Source organism: Oratosquilla oratoria, chromosome 20 (assembly GCF_046742065.1).
Source record: "Oratosquilla oratoria isolate Oo_2021 chromosome 20, ASM4674206v1, whole genome shotgun sequence".
Lineage (NCBI taxonomy): Eukaryota > Metazoa > Arthropoda > Malacostraca > Stomatopoda > Squillidae > Oratosquilla > Oratosquilla oratoria.
The window spans coordinates 237501-257500 of NC_134796.1; the positions used below are offsets into that span (position 1 = coordinate 237501).

Here is a 20000-nt window from a genome sequence, read left to right on the forward strand (position 1 = left end):
TAATTAATTAATTTATTTGTTTATTCTTCATTTATTCATTTATTGATCAATTTATTTTAATCAATTCATTCATTCATTCATTTATCTATTCATCTATTTATCTATCTATTGGTTTATTTATGTATATATATCTACTCATTCATTTATCTAAATATTCATCTATTCAATCATTTATTTATCTATCTATTTATTTACTTGTTGATTTGTTTCATTTTTATTTGTATATATTTTTAACATATGAGGGAAGCCATCATGGCTGAGAGATCAACAAACGCTCCCATAAAACCTTTCACGATTGTAGCCATCTCACTGTATCAAAAAATAAACAAATACATAAATAAAATAATAGATAAATAAATAAATAAACTTCTATAATATATATATATATATATATATATATATATGTATATATATATATATATATATATATATATATATATATATATATATATATTTACAATGGTACTATTGTAGTCATCCTTACAGTATCCAAAAATAAACAAATAGATAAATAGATAAATAGATAAACTTTTATGTATATATATATATATATATATAATGACTGGTACTTTTACACTATTACGAATGGTAAGAAATATTGCAACCCTTGACGTTCATATTGGTAATAAACATTCGTTTATTTGTTTATTTGTCTATTTACTTATTAATTGATTAATTAATTAATTAATTTATTTATTTATCCATCCATTCATCTACTTATCTATTCATTTATATATTTGTTCATTTACTGCGAAATATATAGTAACCATTCATGACAAATGAAAGTAGCGACCGTTATTGGCGAAAACGTGTGAGAGTTCAGTGTTCTGTGGCAAAGGATAAGTGGCGGCGCCAGGGGGGGGCTTGAGGGGGCTTTATTTCTTTGGCTTTCTTTTTCAACCTACATAAGAGACCTTTCATCAAACTCAAATATCCGAAAGGTCTCTTATGTAGGTTGAAAAATAAAGCCAAAGAAATAATTAACAAAAGTAAAGATAAAAATAAAAATAGGAATGATAATAAATGTAATAATGAAACCAGATATATCACAGTACCAAACTCTAATGTTAATTCATACCTAGACACTTTTCTCCTAAAAGCGGGCATCAAAATAGCCAGGACGTCAGGTAGCAAAGTAGGACATTTGGTAACACGTAGAGACAATATTCCCACTAACGAAAGCAGCGTTGTTTATAAAATCCCGTGTAAAAGCTGTCCCTCTTCATATTTTGGTGAATCTGGTCGCGGACTTAATAAAAGGATAAATGAACATAAAAATGACGTAAAAGCCCATAGGACATCTAACTCCATAGTAATACATGTGGATAAACATGGTCACCTTCCAGACTGGAACAACACAACCGTATTAAATAAAGGATCATCCAAGAAACTAAGGAAGACAATTGAGGCAGCATATATCAACACTAATAACAACATTAACCATAGAGAAGGCTTCATATGTTTAGCAAAAGCCACAAGCTTATTAATAATAAAAGAATACGCAAATAAAATAACAAGCTCTCCGAAGCGTCCCATAAGATGACCCGTCCGTGTATAAAATATCCTGTTACGTTTGAGTTGTTAGCTTTGTGATCAAGACCCTGCGGGTCGAAACGTTAAGGCGTGAAATTCTCCCATTACTCCTCGTCTACTTCTTTCACCTTCAATAATATATATATATATATATATATATATATATATATATATATATATATATACATATATATATATATATATATATATATATATATATATATATAACTTAGTATAGGTTCATGATATTTTTTGAAATTATTTTATAGAATAATTTTTCAAAAGAAATTCAAGTATAATTTATTGTAAACTGTACTAATTACTTGTGAGTGTTAGGGGTTAAATAAAACCCTAGAAATCCCTAATTAATATTCTTGTGACGTATATGTAGCTCAATATCCTGGTGAGAAATACGTTGCAATACAAATGACTTTTACATGAAAGTTAAAAATTAAATGAACCACTGATTATATTTTCAAACGTAGAGAAACAACAGTTCTGGGAAACAAATGATCATTTGTAATTTTGTTTTAAAATTGTTATGGAATGAATATTATATATTGAAAAAAATTCAATGTATTGAACTGCATAAAATGTATTGAAATGTACTGTAAACACCGAAGGACTTGAGGGTAAGCAAAGCACGGTGTATGTGGAGAGTTTATTCTGTCAAGCTAGCCATGACTGCCCAATACAAAGGGGCGAGCACCGACTCCCTAGAGCATAGGCCTGGGCACTAACTGTGGGATCGTTTGTTGCCAAGTGTAACCATTAGTTGTAACAATATCGAGAACTATATCAAATATATTGAAATATATGACATAGGGGAAACACATTAAATATATATGTATATATATATATATATATATATATATATATATATATATGTGTGTGTGTGTGTGTGTGTGTGTGTGTGTGTGTGTGTGTGTGTGTGTGTGTGTGTGCGTGCGTGCGTGCGTGCGTGAGTGCGTGCGTGTGTGTGTGTGTGTGTGCGCGCGTGCGTGCGTGCGTGCGTGCGTGCGTGTGTGTGTGTGTGTGTGTGTGTGTGTGTGTGTGTGTGTGTGTGTGTGTGTGTGTGTGTGTGTGTGTGTGGTCGAAGCCGTCGACTGTACCCTATTATGCGTTTGAACTGTTAGGACAGGTAACAGTCAGTGCAGGTAATTGGAGAGTATTGCGAGATTCGAACCCACTACTGAGCGAATGCGAGGCCAGCATACTTCCAATTATGTCACCAGCGCACGAGAGAGCGAGAGAGAGAGAGAGAATAGCTATGTTGTTGTCCTGCCAAATGCTTTGTCCTTTCAATGATCAGCCCAGGCGCACCAAGTGACCACATATCTGCGATATTTTCTTGACTCTTTGCGGGGATCGCCTTTGGACCTCGGAACTTGAGTCGTTGTAGGAGTCTACTTCTTCAAGATGATCTTCCAGCTGTTCTTCGCCTTGTGCCGCTGCCTCCGAGAGTTCAACATCTGCCGAAAAGAAAAGTCTGCGACTTCGAGAGGAATGGACTTCGGCCGAACTACAACCTTTGCCTCGATGCCCGCCACCCTGACTCACTGCGACAAAGTCCTGAAGGAAAACGAAGAAACAGTAAGTCGTTACATATTCACTTCAGGCTGGACTAGAGTCGGTGTTCTTGGGCAAGGGGGATTTGGCAAAGTTTTCTTATTGGAAAAGAAAAAGAGAAAGGCGCTTATTGCTCGCAAGGTCGTTTCTCGCCGGCCTTCGGAACGTGGATTCAGGTCGGAGGAAATGATCCACATACAGATGAGCCACCCGAATGTGCTCAAACTGTTTTGCTGGGAACAGAGGGCCATTACGCTGTGCCTATACCTGGAGTACTGCTCCAGAGGAGACATGACGAGCAACATTGATGTCCTAAGTGAGAAAGAGGTCAAATCTTATTTCAAACAACTATTGGACGGCGTCAAATACATACACTCGAGAGGCGTCGCCCACAGGGACCTTAAGCCAGACAACCTTCTTCTGACGAAAGAGAAGGTCTTAAAGATCTCTGACTTCGGTCTTGCCTGTCTCTTCATTAAGAACGGCGAAGAAACCCGACTGTCTGGAAAGGTGGGCACTAGACCGTACATGGCACCGGAAGTACTACAGTGCCACGAGAAGAGCTACCTTGGCCCTCCTGTTGACGTGTGGGCTTGTGGCGTCATCTTCTTCAACATGATGACCAGAAGAAAGCCCTGGGCAAAGGCAGACCCCAAGGATAAGAATTACAGAATGTGGGCCGAGAGGAACAAGAGGATATATAAGAAAAAAGCCTGGAAAAAGCTGAACAAAGCCTCAAGAACGCTTGTGAACCTTCTCCTGGAACCTGATCCCCTGAAAAGATTATCTGGCTGGAGAAGCCTCTGCGGACAGTGAGCAAGTCCCGCTCTTGAACGAATATCGCCTGGAACCCTTTCTCATTAAACATTTGAGAGGATCATACTATTATCACAAGCCTTTGGCTACAGAAGGCTTCCCTCAGCTGAATGAATATTACCACAAACCTATAATTGCATGTACTTGTGTTCACAATACCTGATGCATTGAGATGTCATCTTTCATTATTTGAGTTTCCACCCTCAAACTGATTTGTAAAACATGTCAAGGAATATTGAAAGCATGAATGAGATATTAATACCAGAAGATTTATTAAGACTTTCTCAATCTTTGTCTGAAATGATAAGCTTAATGATATTGGTGTAGCTAAAGAATGACCTCTTTATTCTGGTTGTCGAGAGACGATATGTTTTGTTCTGTTTAGTACCAGATGACAGAAAAAATATCTTTTGCATAAAGGAATGACAACTGATTCACTTTTAACATGGAATGAGAATAACCCAAAGTAGAAAAAAATAGGTCACACCTCCTGTAAGGTGGAAAAAAAACTTTTGATACATGAATATAAAGTAAAAAAAAAAAAAAAATGTAACTGAATGAACGATGAATTCCGCGAGAAAAAAATCCTAACTCCCCAAAAAGAAAAGGATAAAAAGCCTTAGTGTAAACACAGTATGACTTACCAAATCCAGATCATCAGACGAACCTCACAACAGTTGATGGAAACTCAAGTTAGGCCACGACTTCTGCAAAGAAGAAGATCGACAAGTGTACCTCTGAAGGTGGGGCACAGGTGGAGAAAGTGGAGAAGGAAACGGGAGAAAAGGAAGTTGTAAGAGCAAAAGTCCACTACTTGGCTTCTGGAGGAACTATGAAGTTCGTAGCTCATGAAGAAGGAATGGTGGTAGAGGGGAACCAGAAGAAGCTGTAAGGACAGGTGGAAAACGCCTTTTGATAGATGTATATAAAATGGCGGGAAAAGCCTTCTGGTAGATGTATATAAAATGCTAAGAAATGAGGATGCTCGCTGGCCAAGCGGGTTAGGGCGTCTTTACTTGCGGTGAAGGTCGAGGTGATAGAGGCTCGAACGCTGCCACCGGCGAGTTGAACTATGGCCATACTTCATCTATTCGACGCTGCAAATTCGTCTGTAAGGGCCACCATCCTAGCCTCCTAATAAGGGGGAGTTTGTGACAGTAAGCCAAATCAATCAGTCATATGAAATGGTGGAAAAATCCTTCTGATAGATGTGTATCAAATAAAATGAAAATATCTAACCGAATGAACGACAGATTCCACAGGGAGAAAGTATCCTATCCCCCCAAAAAGAGAGAAAAAAGTAGGCTTTATATAAACACAGTACGACCTAGAAAATCCAGATAATCAAACGACCCTCACGACAGGTAATGTGAGCTTCTGAAGGAATTATGAAGCTCGTAGCTCCTGAAGCTTTCAACATTGCAATGGGGTTAGACATTGTTATATAGACATTCTAGAATCGTGTGGACCTAATCTTATCTCTGTTGTCTCTTTTCTCATAGTTCCTTTGTATCTGCCTAGACAAAGACTCGGTCCTGAGAGAGAGATAGAAAGAGGTAGAGAGAGACACAGATATATATATATATATATATATATATATATATATATATATATATATATATATATATATATATATATATAGCGAGAGAGAGAGAGAGAGAGAGAGAGAGAGAGAGAAGAGAGAGAGAGAGAGAGAGAGAGAGAGAGAGAGAGAGAGAGACAGAGAGAGAGAGAGAGAGAGAGAGAGAGAGAGAGAGAGTGAGAGAGAGAGAGAGAGAGAGAGAGAGAGAGAGAGAGAGAGAGAGAGAGAGAGAGAGAGAGAGAGAGAAAGAGGTAGAGAGACAGATATATATATATATATATATATATATATATGTATATATAGATATATATATATATATATATATATATATATATAGAGAGAGAGAGAGAAAGAGGTAGAGAGAGGCAGATATAAATATGTATATATATATATATATATATATGTATATGTATATATATATATATATATATATATATATATATATATATATAGAGAGAGAGAGAGAGAGAGAGAGAGAGAGAGAGAGAGAGAGAAAGAGGTGGGGTGAGTGGGAGTATCCAGAGCACGAGGAAGGGGTGACCCACCCACCCGACACGGAATCGACGGACGCACTAACGACTAGCACGAAGAGTGGGATTAACTCGACCCGAATGAAATCTCCTAGCGTCAGCCACAAGGCGACGATTAAGGGCGAAATGGTTCTCCAAATCTGAACGAACAGAGTCGTGCACCACCTACCACCACAGGAAAACCATTCGAGTGACTACTCGGATAACCTAACCTAGTCTGGCCTAACTTAGACTCATTTAACTTGACCTAACATGACCACACAATCTCCTACCCAAACTCGCTCTTGTGAACAACGTCACCCCCCTCCCCGCTCCCCACCACTACCTGAAGAGCAATCTAGGGAATGGGTGGATTCCTGGTCACAGGGCGCCCTATGCGTTATTCATTCATTTTTTCATCACGGGCTGTACTGTACTTTCAATCTTTTCACCAGACCTGGCGAATGCTTTCTCCCATTAGATCTAGAGTAGATTCTGACCTTGTCTTCTGGTTAAGGTAGGCCTACGGGCTCACCTACAAAATCTACCGTTCGCTTCCGTAAGCAGAGTCAATGAAGTTGGTCGAAATGTTTCAAGTGGGAGTAAAGTGTCAAGGAGCTGCCCAAGGGAGTACGACGGCCCCGTGACCGCCTGGCGACCCAAACTGGGTTTTATTCAGCTGAGGGGAGGCAGGAGGCGCGGGGAGTCCGTAGTAGGAGTCAGGAGAGGCAAGACCTTGCATGTGTAAGTGTTGTGTGGAGTCCTAAGGGGTCTGGAGAGGTAAACAGTGCCGGTTTTAAGCCTGTTTGACAGATTTGATCAAGTTGTGCCCCGCGCGGAAGTAAGCCCAGGCTTTGAGCAGAGAACACTGTGAAGGACCTCGTTTAAACTGTTGAGAAGACAATAATGCTGTAGGCCTCACAATCCGCACCCTCAGAAGAATTTCTTACAAAAACGGAGGCAGTCCCAGAGACCTCCACTTTGGGCGGGCGGCGACTCCTGATCTTCGAGATCGCTTGTGGAGTCGATGGAGACCGTCTTCGGCCGACGAAGCTCCCTGGTCTCGGTGGGCGTGAAGGACTCAAGGAACACAATGTCCCTTTCGGAGGGTTCTGGCGACTCCGTAGTCCCTTGGGAGACCGTAGTTTCCAGCTCTTGGAGTTCTTTTCCCTCTTCGAGCTCTCCTGGCGTTATCTGCGAGTCAACTTCTTTAGTGCCCGGAAGCTCCGCTTGCAACAAAGTTTTGTCCGTAGCAGTCGTATGCATTTGGACGTGCTTCGGGCTCCTTGCCTCGCTTTCCTTTCTAATAACCTCTTTTGGTTCTTTGGGACACGGCTTTGTCGTGATTCTTCGGTCTTCTGGGGGAGATTTCTGTACTTCGTCCGCAAATCTCACTTTCTTTTTGGCGGGTGCCCTGCCGCTATTTCCGTCCCCTTTAAGAACTTTTCTTTTTCTTTCATTCGGGCTTTCCTCCCCGGTCTCGCTTCCTGGGGATGGGTCGCCCTCCTCTTCTTGAAGAGCTTTATTAATTTCTTCTAAATATTTTTTAAAAGCTCTGCTCCCGTGCCGGTACCTCTTTCTTGTGGCCACGGGTTCAAATCTGTCATTATTTCTTTTCCTTATATTATTATAATTGTTCCCTTTTCTTTCCTCAAGAACCCACGTGTCGTCCGAATCGCTGCCGCTCTAGGAACCGGAATCTGAAGACATGGTGCTCGAAACTTCTCCCAACGAGGCCAAGATGGCGCTCGACCGATGATGACGTCACTTGTTGAGAGATGGTCTACACAGATATCAAAATGGGTCTCGCACCAATTTTGTTGGGTCGCTCGGTGCTAACTTGTTAGCTAAGGTTACTTATGGTTAGGTAAAGTTAGGCTAGGTCAGGTCAGGTTAGGTAAGGTTAAGTTAGGTCAGGTCAGGTCCGGTTAGATCAAATTAAGTTACGTGTGGTTAAATTAGGCTGAGATGAATCTTTGATAAAAACAAGGATGGTCGCGCCGTTAACCCCCCCCCCCCAAAAAAATGCATGATCGTTCTCTTGGTGATTTCGTCTTACCATGCAACGCGAATTGAAAAAAAAGTCTGACGTCAGCCAGAATTGAAGTAGAAGTACCGTTACGTAATACGCGGGGGGGGGGAAGGGTTCCATGGGGATAAGTAGAATCGCCTGACGACATCCAGGATAAAAGGAACAGTGCCACCAGGTACGGAAGGGGTTCACAGAAGTATGGAGAGGAATTCTAATAAACCAGAATAACATTTGGCGTGGAAAACGCTTCTTCCCACACCTCAATGATATTGGAACGTTTTTAAATTTTCCTTCCAAAAAATGTGACATTAAAAATAGTCCAGTTCTACTAAATAATGAAATTTAATCGAAAATTAATTTCATTTTCTCCAGTTGCCACTATTTGCACCGTGATTTTTCTTTTCATCTCATAACATGCAATGCAGTCTTAACAATCCAACACCAAATATCATAACATTACGATTTTTCATACCCAATGTGCTTCATTGTGCGTGCACACAGGCAAGCAAGCAAACACACACACGCACACACACACACACACACACACACACACACACTTCAACGAACGGACGGCTTAGAAGATGTTCTGAAGAAAATTGAAGTTTTGTGGATCCCAACACAAAGAGAAGTGCCTATTGTATTTACAGGGTGGGGGGGAAATTGCTCGTGGAGTATTAGGAAAGTAGGGAAAGAGGAAAAGGGGAGGATTACTGAGGGAAATGGAAGGAAATGAGGAAGGAGTAGACTTGGCCCAGGCAGACAGGCGAAAGGTAAACAAAAAGCCCCCCGACGACATTGAAATGTCTAATAGAAATGTAAAGATTAGAAGTATAGATAAGAGCAATACAGTAGAAAGTGATGAGAATATTTTCCAGGGATTTAAAGAGGGTGGGGGGGGGACACAAACCCCCCCCCGACTGACAAGACTAGAAGAGAAGGTCGATAAGATGATCGAGGACTTGGAGCGTAGGTTCGGTCATGTTAACAATATTATACGGAGAGTTGAAAAATTGGAAGAACTAGAGAAGGCGAACAAAAACTTAACTAAGGAAATTGAAGAATTAAAAAAACAGTTAAAAGAAGTAAAAGATGAGAATAAAGTCTTAAAGGAGAATAATAAGGAGAACAAGGAGGGTTGGAAAAAAATTCAAGAAAATAGCAAAGTTGCATTCACTGACATAATCAGACAGCAAATGAATGAACAAACTGAAAACTCAGTTATTAAAGTGATGAGACAGAAGGAGAATATAGTAAGAGACTTAGCAGACAAAAAGAAATGTATAATTATATTAGGAATGGAAGAGAAACATAACCCAGATAGAACCACAAGAATCAAAGAGGAAAATGAAAAAGTAAGAAATTTACTAGAATTAGTTCAGGAAGATGAACCAGAAATAATGAAACAAATCGAAGAGAAATTCAGGCTAGGGAAATATAGTACAGACAAGACCAGACCAATCAAAATTAAATTCAGGTCACAAACTACGGCTGAGAATATCTTATCCAAAACAGGGAAACTAGCAACAAGTGAACAATATAAAAAGGTATGGATAAAAAGGGAAATGAATAAAGAGGAAAGAGAGGAAGAAAAACAGAAAAGACTTGAAGCAAAGAAAAAAAACGAGATAAGAACGGAGTCAGAAAAAGAGAGATTCTATTGGAGAGTAGTGAATATGAAACTAAAGAAAGTCGACATACAAGAGAAAAACAAAAGGGAAACAGAGAACACAATGGAAGTGGCAGAAAACTAAGAGTGTCTTACACAAATATAGATGGATTAATAACAGGATTGAATGAGCTGAATGATTATTTGAAAGAAAAAGAACCAGACATAATGGGAATTGTAGAAACAAAATTAAAAGGTCCACTACCACCCAACAGTGTAGGACATGATGCATATAATTATTGGATTAGAAACAGAGTGAAAAAGGAAGGGGGTGGAGTTATGTTCCTGACTAAGAAGGATATAAACGTGAAGTGTGTCACATATGGAAAGAATACAGTAGAGATGATAATGATAGAAGTAGAAGACAGAGATAAGAAGAACAGAAAGTTTGTGATAAATTATGTGCCCCCAAAAACAGCCTCATGGGAAGAGAGTGAACATAAAAGTATGTTAGAAGACACAAAGATAACATTAAACAAGATAATGGAAGAGGGAGGAAAAATAGTTATGATGGGCGACTTTAATTGCAAAGAAATCTGCTGGGAAGAAATGACAGTAAAGGGTGGAGACGGCTCATGGGGAAACGCTCTACTTGAGATGGTTACTGACCATACAATGACACAATGGATACAGGAGAACACTAGGTATAGAAATGAAGAAGAGCCATCGAGACTAGACCTAGTAATTACATCCGAACCTAGAATAGTGGACAAAATTGAATATAAAACACCAATAAGTAAAAGTGACCACATATTGATTGAACTGGAACTTAATGAAGAAAAATATATGAAAAGAAATGAACAATACAGAAAAGGAAGAATGATGTATGAAAAAAACAAACTTTGATAAAATAAGAGAATTCTTTCAAAAGGAAAACTGGGAAGAAATATACAAAGAAGAAACAACAGTAGAAGAGAAATGGAATATTTTGACAAAAATTTACAAAAAAGGAGTGGAAAAGTATGTCCCAAGACAAAAACAAGAAAAAGAATATGTAAAATGCTGGTACAACAAAAGCTGTAGGGAGTTAAAAGACAAAAGAGACAAAGCCTGGACCAGATGGAAAAAAAGACAGAAGACCTGAAAAATGGAAAATATATACCTGTTACAGAAATGAATATGTACAAATGTGCAGAGAGGAAAAGAGAAAATATGAAAAAGATATCATAGAAAAGTGTAATGATCAACCAAAACTATTCTACAGATTTGTAAACAATAAACTGAAAAACAAACAAGACTTGGAGAAATTAAGACAGGAGGGAGTTGAATACACTGAGGAAATGGAAATGGCGGAAATTATGAACAAACATTTTAAATCAGTGTTTACAAGGGAGAACATAAAACCTGAAGAGAACGAATGGAAAGAGAAAGTCCCCCCTATGGAAGAAATAGAAGTAACAAAGAATGAAATATTAACACACTTGAGTAATCTTGATGTCAGAAAATCGCATGGACCAGATGAAATAGCAAACTGGATACTGAAAGAATGCAGGAATGAACTGGCAGACAAAATACATAACATACTAAATAGTTCCTTGAAAGAAGGAAAAGTTCCAGAAGATTGGAAAAAAGCAAATATAGTACCTATATATAAAGGAGGAAATAAAGAAGAACCTACCAACTATAGACCAGTCTCTCTAACAAGTACAATAGCAAAAATTGGTGAAAGAATTATCAAAAGTAGATGGGTAAAATATTTAGAAAAAAACAAAGTGTTAAATCCAAGGCAATTTGGATTCAGACAAGGACGATCATGCGTCACCAATTTAATATGTTTCTATTCAAGGCTAATAGATATAATACAAGAAAGAGATGGATGGGCGGACTGTGCATTTTTAGATCTAAAGAAAGCTTTTGACAAAGTACCACATAAGAAGTTGCTTAAGAAATTAGAAACTGAACGAGGAATACAGGGCAAACTACTAAATTGGATGGAGGACTTTTTGCAAGAAAGAAAAATGAGAGTAGTGATAAGAAACCAACACTCAAAATGGGATGAAGTAATAAGCGGTGTTCCGCAGGGAACAGTTCTGGCCCCAATAATGTTTGCTATATATATTAATGATATGGATGAAGGAATTGAAAGCTATATGAGCTTCTTTGCAGATGATGCAAAACTACTGAAAAGAGTGAAAACTGAAGAAGATTGTGAATCACTACAGAGAGATCTAAATAAAGTACAGGAATGGAGTAGGAAGTGGGAGATGGAGTTCAATACAAAAAAGTGTAGTATAATGGAATTTGGAAAAAGCAAAAACAGAATAACAGGAGCATATAAATTTGGGAGAAGAAGGAATAAAAAAAGTAGAAAATGAGAAGGACCTGGGAGTCATTGTTATGAATAATATGTCACCTGAGAAACATATAAATAAGATTTTTGGAGAAACTTATAATCTAATAAGAACAATCAAAGTTGCATTTACATACCTGGATGAAGAAATGGTGAAGAAAATCCTAATCACCCTGATAAGACCAAGATTGGAATATGCAGCAACGATATGGTCACCAAGTACAAAAAAAAGTGAAAAAAACTCGAAAGAATACAAAGAGCAATTACAAAATTGGCACCAACACTCTCAAAACTATCATATGAAGAGAGACTAGAAAAACTTGAACTACAGACACTAGAGCAAAGAAGAGAGAGAGGAGATTTGATAGCTATTTACAGAATCATGAAAGGCATAGAAATTACTGACAGAGAGAATCTGATAAAATGGGATGACAGAAATACTAGAGGACACGGAAAGAAAATTAAAAAAGACAGCTATAGAAGAGATTTGAAAAAGAACAGCTTTCCTCAATGAGTAATAGACAGTTGGAACAAGTTAGATGAGAAAGTGGTGTGTGCAAAAACAATACATGAATTTAAAAATAGTTTAGATAAAATGAGATATGAAGACGGGACCCCACGAGCATAGCTCCCCTTCCCGTAAAATACAACTAGGTAAATACAACTAGGTAAATACACACACACACACACACACACACACGCACACACACACACACACACACACACACACACACACACACACACACACACACACACACACACACACACACACACACACACACACACACACACACACACACACACACACAAACGCACGCACGCACAAAATAAGCAGCTCAACTTCATATCTTAACAATTGAACTTAAATTTAATACCAACGATATTCAAACATTGGACATCCATATGATCTTACCCTTTTGCTATACATAAACATGAATCAATCTTTGTCATGAAATGTTCCATTTTATTTTATAATTAATCCTAAGATCTTTTCTCCAAATAAATGATGCAGTCGCTCCTATTATAACTACTATATTTCGATAACTATCCCATACAATGAGAGGCTATCACATTGGGTTATTTTTCCTTCGACTGTTCAAACATATATGCAGCCCGCAGCTTTTGGTAAGGAATCTGATATGCTGGAGGAAATATTTTGTAAATTACAAAAATAATAATAATAATGATAACAATAATACATACATACATATATATACCAAAGGCTTTTTCCTCCTACATGGGGGGTAGCCAAAAAGAAAAAGGCATAGAAATCACTCCCACCCATTCCATTTCCTATATATTCCACTCCCCTCCACCCTCCTCCTTCCCTCTTATCTTGGCACCTCCTGGATGACGGGTCATCCCTGCATCCTGTCCACTGCCCTGGGTCAGAAGCAGTGTCGCAGGACACAGCACATCCACAGCAAGGCCGCTTCATAAATTCGGCGTCCCCTCATGCAGAAAAGGAGAAGACGGGGGAGAAATCCCTTCGGGCTGCGTCAATTTTTTTTCATACATATTTCCTCACCCCCCATCCCCCACCCACTCTCCCTCATGCATCATAGCATCATCTATATACAACCCCTCTCCATTCACCCCTATCTTCTGTCCTCTCCCGTCCTTCCTCTACAGACATTCCTCTCTTTTGTAATGCCCCTTTGACCCCATCCATCCATCTCATCCTAGGACACCCCCTCATATTCACTCCTTCCACCTCTGCCTTCCATACTTCTTTTACTAATCTTTCTTCACTCATTCTTTCCATGTGTCCAAACCATCCTAATATCCTTTCATCAACCCTATCTCCCAGCTCCCTTTCCACCCCTGTTCTCCTCCTCACCTCCTCATTTCTTACTCTATCCAGCCCAGTAACCCCTATCATACTTCTCAGACATTTCATCTCGAACACATTCAGACTCCTTCTCTCTTCCTCTCTCATGTTCCATGTTTCTGCCCCGTACAATGCTGTTGGTACAATCACTCCTTCATATAACCTCCTCTTAGCATCCATTCCCAGATGTCTATTTCTCATTACACTTTTCATTCCACCAAGGCATTTACTCGCTTCTCTCAATCTACATTCTACCTCCAACCCCACTCCTCCCTTTCCTGCCACATTCGCACCCAAATATCTAAAACTATCCACTTCCTCCAGTCTTTCACCCTTAATGCTCACCTCCAGCCTGCTGTCACTCTCTCCCCTTGTACATCTCATCACCTTACTTTTACCCACATTCATCTTCAGCTTCCTTCTTTCACACACCTTCTCAAACTCTGTCACTAACTTCCTCAATCCCTCCTCCGATCCTGCCACAAGCGCAGTGTCGTCAGCAAACAACAACTGGCTCACCTCCCACTTTTCTCCATTTTCTTTAATCATCTCCAACCCCTGACCCACTACCCTTGCATTCACCTCACGCACCACCCCACCCATGTAAAGATTGAACAGCCAGGGTGACATAACACATCCCTGACGAAGTCCCACCTTTACCTCAAACCATTCACTCTCTCCATTTCTAATCCTAACACAAGCTCTACTACTCTCGTAAAAACTCTTGACTGCTCTTAACAGCTTTCCTCCTATCCCACATATCTGCAGTACCTCCCACAGTGCCTTCCTATCTACCCTATCATAAGCCTTTTCCAGATCCATAAAGGCCCAGAAAACATCCTTACCTTTTCCTATAGCTTTCTCACATATTTGTCTTTCTACCTGTCCTAAACCCGCACTGTTCCTCACCAATTACTCCCTCTGTTCCTCTCCTAATCCTCTCAATCAAGACCCTCCCATACGCCTTCCCAACTACACTCAACAAGCTGATCCCTCTGTAACTACTACACTCACACTTGTCCCCTTTTCCCTTGTAAAGTGGAACTATACAGGCACTCCTCCAGTCCTCCGGCACTCTACCCTCTCTCAAACAAACATTAAACAACCTCACCAGCCAGCCCACCATCACTGTACCTCCTTTCTTCAGACATTCTGCATGGCATCCATCCAGACCAGGTGCCCACCTTCCTCTCACTGCCTTCTCTTCCATTATCATCTCTCCATCTGCACCTTTTACCTTTTCTTCTCTACTTGATTGGCCTCCTTTTTCTCTTTTAATTTCCTTCCAAAACATCTTTTATTGCTTTTAAAATTTTCTGTCATACTCTTACCCTATTTCACATCTGCTCTCCTCTTTGCCTCCTTTACCTTTTGCTTTACTTCTCTTTTCTTTTCTTTGTACCTCTCATATGACTCCCTCGTCCTATTTTGTAACCAAAGTGTGAAAGCTCGCTTCTTCTCTTCTACAACCTTCTTTGTTTCCTCATCCCACCATTCACTACCCTTCCTTCTATTTCCTCCTGTCCTTTTTGTTCCACACACCATCCTTGCACACCTTATGACTCCCTCCTTGAACCATCCCCATTCCTCCTCCACACCTAGCTCTACTCTATCCTTCACTCCCTCCCACTCCTCCTTCAGTTTCTTTTCGTACTCCTCCTTTTCCTTTTCATTCAAAGAGTTCACTCTAAGAACCTCCCTACCTTTTGTCCCTTTCCTCTTTCTCCATCTATCCTCCACTCTCAACTTACCTTCCACCAGAAAATGATCTGATGTTCCCCCACCCTATCATAATCCTATTTACCACTACATAATCCATTAACGCTCTATCTACCACCCTTCCCTCCACCACCCTCTCCCATGTGTACTTATGCTTGATTTTCTTCCAAAACACTGTATTTGCTGTCCTCAACTCTCTTTCTAGACACATTTCCACCATCAACTCTCCACTACGATTCTTTCCTGGAACTCCACATTTCCCAACCACTCCATCGATTGGACTATTTCCTACCCTAGCATTAAGGTCTCCCAGTACTATTACACTGACATTACTCCCTAAATCCTCTATGCACTCATTTAAATCTATCCAAAAGGCCTCCCTTTCTTCTACATTCTTCTCACTGCCAGGCCCATATGCACTTACAAAGACCCACATCTCCTTTCCCAGTTTCACCCTCATCCACATTATCCTTGAGGAAACCTCCTTACACTCCACTACACGTTTACCTATGTCTTCACTTACTAGAATAGCCACCCCTTCCCTCCCTCGCCCTCTCTTCACTCCTGATAACCTCCCACTTACACTCCCAAACTTACACTCACCCTTCCCTTTCAACTTAGTTTCACTCAAAGCCAACACATCCATCTTTCTTCTCACAAACATACTACCTATCTCTTCCCTTTTACTCTCATCTGTACCACATCCACGCACATTAAAAGACCCAAACCTTAGGGTGCTGGTCGGAAAACTCCCAGACCCTTTTATGCCTTTACTTTTTCGTTTAGGAATGTCCCCTACCACAGAAAAAGAATACTCAGATAAATGGTACAGGACAGCAACAAGGGGTTGGGGGACAGTATAACGGAGGGACAGTCGTAGTATAAAAGTGTCATCATTTCTCTATGAACAGAGTTTTCCTCTATCATAGACAAAATGATGTGTGGCTTTGGTCCGTAGGGGCGCCCCATATAGACCCTAAAGTATCAGTATCTCTAATCACTGGGAGCCATTCAGTGTTGTACATATATATATATATATATATATATATATATATATATATATATATATATATATGTAGGTATGTATGTATATGTACAACACTGAATAGGTCCAAGTAATTAGAGATACATTTTAACAACCGCAATGTACTTTAATTCTAAGCCATCAAAGGCTAGCATGCTGAAATTTGAATATGGTACTGCCCAGGACTCGATCCCGGCAACCTCATGACAAGTGCGACAGTGACTTTCCAACTAGGCCATCAAGAGCATGCTGGCCTTTGATGGCTTAGAATTAAAGTGCATTGCGGTTGTTAAAATGTGTATATATATATATATATATATATATATATATATATATATATATATATATATATACAGACACGAAACACACACACACACACACACACACACACACACACACACACACACACACACACACACACACACACACACACACACACACACATATAACTTTAGCAGCCAGTCCACCATCACTGTACCTGCCTTTTTTTTTAGACATTCTGTATAACACCAATCCAACCCAGGTACCTTACCTGCTCTCATCATCTTTCCTTATTTCTCCTCCATTTTCCTCACCCATCACTGTCATTTTCTTAGCGCTTCCCGCTGCAACTACCTTTCCCTCCCTATTCTCCTTCACATTTAGCAACTCCCTAAAATACTTTGCCCACCTTCCTCTTACTGTCGTCTCTTCCATAATCATCACTCCATCAATGCATTTTACTTTTTTTTCTCTACTTGATTCACTTTCTCTTCCTTTCTTAATTTCCTTCCAAAACATATTTTTATTACTTTAAAAAAATTCTGGCATACTCTTAATTTGATTTAACCGGACCTGACCTGACCTAACCTAACCTTACCTAACCTGACCTGACCTAGCCTAACTTTACCTAACCATAAGTAACCTTAGCTAACAAGTTAGCACCGAACGACCCAACAAAATTGGTGCGAGACCCATTTTGATATCTGTGTATACCATCTCTCAACAAGTGACGTCATCATCGGTCGAGCGCCATCTTGGCCTAGTTGGGAGAACTTTCGAGCACCATGTCTTCTGATTCCGGTTCCTGCAGTGGCAGCGATTCCGATGACGACTGGGCTCCTGAAGGAGGACAAGAGAAAAATTATTATAATAATAAAAGGAAAAGAAATAAGAATGAGAGATTTGAGCCCGTGCCTATAAGAAAGAGATACCGGCACGGGAGCAGAGCTTTTAAGAAGTACTTAGAAGAAATTAATAAAGCTCTTCAAGAAGAGGAGGGCGACCCAAGCCCAGGAAGCAAGACCGAGGAGGAAAGCCCGATTACAAGAAAAAGAAAAGATCTTCCAGAGGACGGAAATAGCGGCAGGGCACCCGCGAAGAAGAAAGTGAGATTTGCGGACGAAGTACAGAAATCTCCCCCAGAAGACCAAAGAATCACGACAGAGTCGGGTCCCAAACAACCGGAAGAGGTTATGAGAAAGGAAAGCGAGGCAAGGAGCCCGAAGCACGTCCAAATGCATACGACTGCTACGGACAGGACTTTGTCGCAGGCGGAGCTTCTGGGCACTAAAGAAGATGACGCGCAGATAACTCCGGGAGAGCTGGAAGAGGGAAAAGGACTCCAAGAGCTGGAACCTACGGTCTCCCAAGGGACTACGGAGTCGCCTGAACCCTCCGAAAGGGACATTGTGTTCCTTGAGTCTTTCACGCCCACCGAGACCAGGGAGCTTCGTCGGCCGAAGACGGTCTCCATCGACTCCACAAGCGATCTCGAAGATCAGGAGTCGCCGCCCGCCCAAAGTGGAGGTCTCTGGGACTGCTTCCATTTTTGTAAGAAATTCTTCTGAGGGTGCGGATTGTGAGGCCTACAGCATTATTGTCTTCTCAACAGTTTAAACGAGGTCCTTCACAGTGTTCTCTGCTCAAAGCCTGGCCTTACTTCCGCGCGGGGCACAACTTGATCAAATCTGTCAAACAGGCTTAAAACCGGCACTGTTTACCTCTCCAGACCCCTTAGGACTCCACACAACACTTACACATGCAAGGTCTTGCCTCTCCTGACTCCTACTACGGACTCCCCGCGCCTCCTGCCTCCCCTCAGCTGAATAAAACCCAGTTTGGGTCGCCAGGCGGTCACGGGGCCGTCGTACTCCCTTGGGCAGCTCCTTGACACTTTACTCCCACTTGAAACATTTCGACCAACTTCATTGACTCTGCTTACGGAAGCGAACGGTAGATTTTGTAGGTGAGCCCGTAGGCCTACCTTAACCAGAAGACAAGGTCAAAATCTACTCTAGATCTAATGGGAGAAAGCATTCGCCAGGTCTGATGAAAAGGTTGAAAGTACAGTACAGACCGTGATGAAAAGATGAATGAATAACGCATAGGGCGCCCTGTGACCACGAATCCACCCATTCCCTAGATTGCTCTTCAGGTATTGGCGGGGAGCGGGGAGGTGGGTGACGTTGTTCACAAGAGCGAGTTTGGGTAGGAGATTGTGTGGTCATGTTAGGTCAAGTTAAATGATTCTAAGTTAGGCCAGACAAGGTTAGGTTAACCGAGTAGTCACTTGATTGGTTTTGCTGTGGTGGTAGGTGTTGCACGACTCTGTTCGTTCAGATTTGGAGGACCAATTCGTCCTTAATCGTCGCCTTGTGGCTGACGCCAGGGGATTTTATTCGGGTCGAGTTAATCCCACTCGTCCTGCTAGTCGTTAGTGCGTCCGTCGATTCCGTGTCGGGTTGGTGGGTCACCCCTCTCTCTCTCTCTCTCTCTCTCTCTCTCTCTCTCTCTCTCTCTCTCTCTCTCTCTCTCTCTCTCTCTCTCTCTCTCTCTCTCTCTCTCTCTCTCTCTCTCTCATCTCTCTCTCTCTCTTCTCTCTCTCTCTCTCTCTCTCTCTCTCTCTCTCTCTCTCTCTCTCTCTCTCTCTCTCTCTCTCTCTCTCTCTCTCTCTCTCTCTCTCTCTCTCTCTCTTTTCTCTCTCTCTCTCTCTCTCTCTCTCTCTCTCTCTCTCTCTCTCTCTCTCTCTCTCTCTCTCTCTCTCTCTCTCTCTCTCTCTCTCTCTCTCTCTCTCTCTCTCTCTCTCTCTCTCTCTCTCTCTCCTCTCTCTCTCTCCCTCTCTCTCTCTCTCTCTCTCTCTCTCTCCCTCTCTCTCTCTCCCTCTCTCTCTCTCCTCTCTCTCTCTCTCTCTCTCTCTCTCTCTCTCTCTCTCTCTCTCTCTCTCTCTCTCTCTCTCTCTCTCTCTCTCTCTCTCTCTCTCTCTCTCTCTCTCTCTCTCTCTCTCTCTCTCTCTCTCTCTCTCTCTCTCTCTCTCTCTCTCTCTCTCTCTCTCTCTCTCTCTCTCTCTCTCTCTCTCTCTCTCTCTCTCTCTCTCTCTCTCTCTCTCTCTCTCTTCTTCCCCTCTCTCTCTCTCTCTCTCTCTCTCTCTCTCTCTCTCTCTCTCTCTCT

The 20000-nt window shown here is 40.9% G+C and overlaps 1 protein-coding gene across 1 annotated transcript; it reads left to right on the forward strand.

The window, feature by feature from the left end:
- Positions 1-2952: 2952 nt before the first annotated feature.
- Positions 2953-3918, forward strand: LOC143036020 (serine/threonine-protein kinase Chk1-like). The gene has a single exon (XM_076203278.1). The coding sequence runs from the start codon at positions 2953-2955 to the stop codon at positions 3916-3918; it is 966 nt and encodes a 321-aa protein (XP_076059393.1).
- The last annotated feature ends 16082 nt before the right edge of the window (positions 3919-20000 follow it).

Bases quoted from the DNA above. Each gene is read 5' to 3' on its own strand.
- LOC143036020 (XM_076203278.1), top strand. From the start codon at position 2,953: ATGATCTTCCAGCTGTTCTTCGCCTTGTGCCGCTGCCTCCGAGAGTTC.